General features: G+C 28.6%; 1 protein-coding gene across 1 annotated transcript; it reads right to left on the bottom strand.

Annotated features, from left to right (window-relative positions):
* Positions 1–3,854: 3,854 nt before the first annotated feature.
* Positions 3,855–4,907, bottom strand: LOC119673363 (zinc metalloproteinase nas-13-like). The gene has a single exon (XM_038084627.1). It carries the CDS (start codon positions 4,747–4,749, stop codon positions 3,952–3,954), a length of 798 nt encoding a protein of 265 aa, XP_037940555.1. The 5' UTR covers positions 4,750–4,907; the 3' UTR covers positions 3,855–3,951.
* Between the last annotated feature and the right edge of the window lie 1,888 nt (positions 4,908–6,795).

Below are 6,795 nucleotides of genomic sequence, written 5' to 3'. Positions count from 1 at the left end.
TCGATGGCGGAAAATCATGGTGCTTCTTCGCTTTGAATTTATATACTGACGAATATATTTACAAAAATTAATTTTTATAAAATGTTATATAGATGGGCGTTCTATAGTATCCCTCCGGGAAATAGCCTTGGAAAAAATGTTGACCTTTTAAACGCCCAAAGTTACAATATAATTAACCTTAATGTGAATATTTACTTAAGGCTAAAGTTATTCATCCAATATTTAAGTAATAAACTTTTTACTTCTTTTTATAAAATCGAAAGTCATTTTTTGTTGCGAAATTTATTATGAAATTTACCGAAAATAATTATATAAAAATAAATTAATTTTAATCAAAATTCAACACTATTTTATATTAAACAATTTTTTTTTCATATATTTTTTATTAATATTAATGCTCGAAATAAAGTTCGACTCAAATATTTCTGTTAAGTAAAAACTGTTAATGAGCGTTTTAATGATAATTATAAATATTTTTGCGTGGTGAATGAATGTTTAAGGCAACCAGAAATTCTGTTTTATTGATGGCTTCAATGGATTTAATGGCTTCAGCGACTGCAATGACTGAGTTAATACCAATGAAAACAGTGCAAAAGTCAGCAGCATCTATCTACGAATGAATAAGTGAAATACATTTGGCGGAGTATAAAAATTTGTGAAGCAGCAAGGCATTGAAGCAGCAGCTATGGCGGTTTGTTATAGCGTCATTATAAAGCTCTCTTAATCTGATATTATCAGTCATGTTGGCTATAGCAGTTCAATAGAAAAAGAAAAAAAGTGTATGCTAGCAGCATGAAGTTTTGTTGGGAACGCATTTCAATTTTGAATATGTGTAATTTGCAGATATGCAAATGCGTGCGTAACGTATTTTAACTAAGATAGATGCACCCAATTGCACGTAGTGATGCGTTAATTACTGTAAAACAATGCATACTATAACGTTATAGTACATAACAAGAGTATATAAAAATTCGAGAAGCTTTAATTTTGCATATTGATGCATTTCAAACAAATTTTCCACTAGTTGAGCGTAAAACAGTACTCTATGGAAGTACGATAATACTTTACCTATACATGCAGGAGATAGCAATGTTCTTACTTAATTGTATATAATGTTAAGTATGCGAATACATCATATTTAAGCATTGAGATTGTTGAATATTGTAATAAGCATACTTGTTCTTTATAATGAATAAAACCACCGAATCCAAGTGAAATTATTTTATGTTGAGTACTTCTCATGTAGCGCAATATACTTTTATTTTATACTATAATGCAGTAAATCCAGAGAGAAAAATATCTCAAAAATATTTTTTAAGCGTTACATAAATTCTTAAACCAATTTTTGTAATTATAATAATAACTCTACTGTGTGATAATATCAGAAAGTAAAGAACAAGAAATTTTCTAGTTTTATTATTTCTATTGTCAACATAAAAAAAAAAACCAAATTAAATGCTAGTTATGTGCCATTAAAATTATTGGGCATTAAATATGCTAATACGATTTTGTGCTTAAATGGCGTATATAATTTTCGAATACGGGTAATAATTTATGTAATAACATTTCACTGTGCAATATAACTAATGTGATTACATAAAATTTACATAAAATACCCGCTGCGTGCATATATAAATACCCTTTAAAGTTAATACTCCAAACGTCAAAGAAAGGGGTGCAATGACTTAATAAAAATATTAACGTTTGTACTTTGAAATACATGAAAACTAATAAAAAATTTCAAATAAAACTTCAAAATAATATATATAAAAACAGTTTACAATAATAGTGCGTATACTATATATTTAAAAAAATTTTTAATATTAGCATAGACAAGTAAAACATATGCATACATTTATGCATATATTAAGAAACAGATTTTTATAATATTCTAAAAACTAACATTTCAACATTTCAGTTTTCATAATAGCTTCAAGTATCTTTGAGTTATTATTTTTTCCCCTTTTGAATACGTAACACGCACAACAAATTGAGATAAACATCATCCCTTTTGTTGATAGTATGTACGTACCTTCATCATATGTTAAAAGCATCGAGTGTACCACATCAATAATATGTTTTTCAGAAGGGTTCTAGTTCAGCTTCTCTATTTCTTCTCTGCATATCAATTTTAGAAATGCAAAGCGATACGAGTGTAATTATATGCTTGTTAAGTTTATGAGTGAATCTTTTCAAAAGGGTTTTAGTGAATTTAAATATATAATTATAACGTATTTTTCAGTAACCTTTTAATGTGTTAACACATTAATTATGTCATTCCTTATACGAGTATCTCAAAAGTTTGAAAGTCATTCAATTAAATTGACAAATTAAGTGATTTGGAATTTTTAATCAAGTTTAATTTTACATAAATATGTCTGAAATATAAACATAAGTATAGTAAATAGTATATTGCAGCTACTTATAAATAACTTATAACTTATGATAATTATCAAATCTCAGAATGGTTACAGGTTCCTCGGGGAGGTGTGCAGATCTGAGGTCTATTATTGCTTAGTCTGATGAAGTGATAAACAATAATCCAGTCAAGGCGTAAAGAGGTGTGTTAAAAATACCTCGAGTTGAGAAAGAATAAATGCGCTCAAGAGCAGTGGCTCAAATAGAAATATATAACTTGATAATTAATATTATTTTTCTTTTAAAGGTGGTAAATGCTAATGGATCAAGTTGGACAAAAGAATATTTGCAAACTTCACAGGTTTGAGACAATTTAAAATACTATTAAATATGTATAAAAGCTAAACAGATTAAGAACGTTAACCGTGCTATTGACAAACCACTGCAACTTGGAGGACAGCTGATAAGCGCAGGCTATGCATCGAAACTCATGCATGAACTCTGCGACGAAAATAAGTCACAGAGATTTTAATGGGAGAATATTTATGCACTTGTACATAATAGAGAACAATACCTGGATATATACTGAATATCAAGAAAATTATGAGTAATGCTAAATCTAAATTTTTTAAAGACAACGAGACTAGATAAAATTATACAAGATAAGTCTGCTCGTGTGGAAAACAATGGAATTCTTCATTGTACTCCTTTATTTATTATACCTTCCACCGACAATATAATACAAAATTGAAATTGTTAACAGAAAGACTTCTCATACAAAAATTATTTCCAAATTTTTATTCTGTATTTTTAGTGCAGTTAATTGGCACTTTTTAACATTGTAAATATTTAGACAGATATTTGAATATTTTTTTTAAATTATTTTCTTTTTTGATTTTTTAGGTATTCTCTTGATTTTTACTTGCTTCTACACTATATTCTTCGCATTTTCGGTGCTGTTAGCTGGAATTTTAACTGCCGTCTATTTTACCAAATATAAGTAGGTTGTTCATTAAATTTGTGAAGCGTCATCTATTCGTCAATTGTTTTGTTTTGTTCCAATGTAAGAAAACTGCGTCAACTATTATTATCCTGAATCAAAACAACCGTTGAAGGAATAGTATTAAGCCGGCTCTGTGGCTCCGAAACCAGTTTGTATAGAGAAATCGGTGAAAAAGGTGTCAATCAGCTTAATATTTTTAGGTTACAATAGGAATTTACTGGTATTGCAAAAATTGCAAATATTGCAACATAATACACAATACTATACTCAAAAAAATGTATATACACTTATCTTGTTAGCAATTAAAATAAAAAAGTTCGATTTAAAAGGGCTTATTGTGCATCCTCAAAATGCAGAAAGAATTTGTGTTGGTATATATTATATATAAGCCAATTTTCATTTCTATTCTAATCAATTTCAAGTTTTTTTTTGTATTATGTATTATTTTTTATTGGAAAGAACTGTATTTTATATACCCAACGATTTTTTTATTCAAGATTTCAATGATGGAATGTAGTACAGGTAAAAAAAATTTATATGTGAAAGTTTTTATGAAGTTTATTCTACTATTATGCAATAAATTTCTGTTTTTAGTCCTTTGGGCAGTTGTACATAATGCGTATTTTTGTTAAATCCGCAACAGAAGGTTCAATAATTTGTCCCATTGTCCGATTAATTAATTTTTCACCATCTCTTGCTAGAATTGTAGGCACATTTGGATCTATAGCAAAAGCAAACTGAGAATAATGCATCATACTATTATAGTCATAAGATATATTATAAGTGCTTGTAATAGCATTGGACGATTTCATAAATTGAGGCCAAAATTTTCTGGGTATGTTGTCGTAATTGATTTCCACATACTCATCTCTATCAGTTCGACTCTGCTCGTGAAACAAACCTATTGCATGCATAGTTTCATGTTGTATAATTCCAGACATCTGTAGGCATTTTGGTGTTAAAGTCAAATCGTGCGGTCCGAAAGGCGTTAACGGATTGTATCCCACACGTGTGCCACAATATTGATCAGAGCGTGTAAAGTGTAAATAACGTCGACTTCCATCCCTTGACGGACTATATTCACGTAAATTTAGACACGTATTTTTATTAAAGAAATCGAGTGCTTTCCGCACAGTCTGCCTTTCTTCATTTGTGTAGTTTTGAGATATTTTGTAGACAATTGTACGATTTGGCCAACGTGTGAATGGCGATGACATCGCATTGCGTGTTTTTGCTTCAGCACTTTGATCGTTCACATCAATTTCATTATCAAAATTTTCAAAGTCTTCAATATTATTGTCGGCCTTTGAACTCACTTGCCGTACTATTGAAGTCAAATTAAGAAATATTAAAAGTAATTGTAACTTTACAAACTGTCTTAAATTCATTTTAATACATAAACTAACGTTTAGAGTGGGCGGTTCAGCTATATTTATATTTATTTTGGATTTTTATCGGTAAGTTGTGTTGTGAATAATTTTACAAAATGCAAGATAATAAGGTTTTTTCAGTACTAACTTCAAAATGCATTTGTACACTAGAACGTTCTGATTTTATAAAAAACGTTCTATAATGAAAATAATTAAATGCAATATAAAGAATTTTAAGTTATAATTAAATACGAAACAAAAAATTTTGTGCGATAACTATTTTACAAAGGTTACTTTAATTATTACACTGAAATCCATATGCAAAGTAAATTAAAAGTAGTAACTTTCAAATACTGCTATGCAATTGACAATTATATAGAACTAAGTTAAGTATACTGAACGTATATTGATAAAAATTTCAGAAACAATAGAGTTAAAATAATTTACAAATGATTAAGTTAATTTATATAGCTGTGGTTTATGTGTTAGTACTAATTACAACACAGTAAGCGCAAGGCCAATGCAATTAGATGTACGTTGATTGAAATTTGAAAGAGTTCCATTTGTAGTCTATAAGTTATATACGGACAACGAAACTAATTTCTGTTTCCAGAGGCAAGTGATGCTGAATTCTAAATAGCATCACTTAGAATTAATTAAGTAAAATATTAAAAATTTTTTTTGCTGAAAAAATTTTCTCGCTTATCACTTGTGTATTGACAGTTTTAGTGCAGGCATTACTGCCTCTTTTGGCCAAAAAATGTGTATAACATATAAAATTTCTTCTTGTATCGCAATCGCGAAAATAAGATTATTAATCTGAAATCCAATCTGAATCATAAGCATATCGCATGTAAACCTTCCATTACCCTTTTTCCCACTTGTTGATCCTTATACTCCATAAGTTATTATTAGTCTATCTATTCTTCTCCTACGTGTTGTTTTCTTCACAGTCTATATGTTACACCGCTATTAAAAATATTACTCTATTCTCTGTTTTACAACTTTCTTATAATATTACCAGTATACATTAATCTTTGCTTTTTCATATATTGCTCATGATATTTCAGTTCACATTATCATATTGTCTTCTATAAAATATTCCTGCGAAAAATCGTTTGTCTATGAGGTTCTGCTGTTGTCAATCTGTACATTTTACGCCCATGTACTACAACATTAATTATTGGATTTTTGGAAAAAAAAAAATTTGACAAGAGAGGATTTTGACAGAATAGTTTTTCGAAAACTGAAATATTTAGCTTCAATATTTATTTTCGCTTCATATTAGGTCTGTTGCGCTAATATAAGATATATTTTAATTATTTATAAAGTCAATTATGATGGCAGAAAAAATGATTAAGAAACAATTTTTTTAATTTAAACTCTTGTTTTAATAGAGAGGCATTTTGAACAGTAGTGAATTACAACAATTATTAATTAATTGAATTTTTGGTTGGCCATATAGCTGTTTTGACTATAGCCAAATATCGATTAGAAGTGGTGTTTTGAAAATATTTCTTGTATTATTCTTAAGAAATTTTTTTTAAACTGGAACTAATAACAGTTTAAGTCGTGCTGTGCCAAATTTGAAGCTTAGAGTCAGCGTTAATACTCTAACTGATCCAAAGCTGTACTTGATTTGTATGTTCTAACTTGTAAATTGGTTAATTTACTGTGAAAGTTTTATTAACAAGTTTACTTGTTGTGTTATATTAAAACGAAATCATTAACCAGCTATCGTCTAATTTTAGTAATTATCGTTATTTGTAATTGTTGCGAGGTCAACCCTTGGTATTTGCAATCTCAACAAATTATTTTAATAATTAAATTCAAGAAATATTTCCAAAAGATTGCTTGCTGATGACCATTACTTGGAAGTTCTCGAAACAGCTGTATGGTCAGCTAAAAATATACAACAACAATTTTGTAGAATATTTTGCACCATAAGTTTTTAATAGACGTTAGTCTAACAAAGTTCTCAGCATTCCTGGTTAATTATACAAATCTTTTCCATCTAGTTCAACAACCACTTTTAGCATTCCTTGTTATTAGTACATTCAATTT

The sequence above is a fragment of the Teleopsis dalmanni genome, chromosome 1 (genome assembly GCF_002237135.1).
Source record: "Teleopsis dalmanni isolate 2A chromosome 1, ASM223713v2, whole genome shotgun sequence".
In the NCBI taxonomy this organism is placed as follows: domain Eukaryota; kingdom Metazoa; phylum Arthropoda; class Insecta; order Diptera; family Diopsidae; genus Teleopsis; species Teleopsis dalmanni.
This window is presented reverse-complemented; position numbering and strand designations above follow the sequence as displayed.

Bases quoted from the DNA above. Each gene is read 5' to 3' on its own strand.
- LOC119673363 (XM_038084627.1), bottom strand. From the start codon at position 4,749: ATGAATTTAAGACAGTTTGTAAAGTTACAATTACTTTTAATATTTCTT.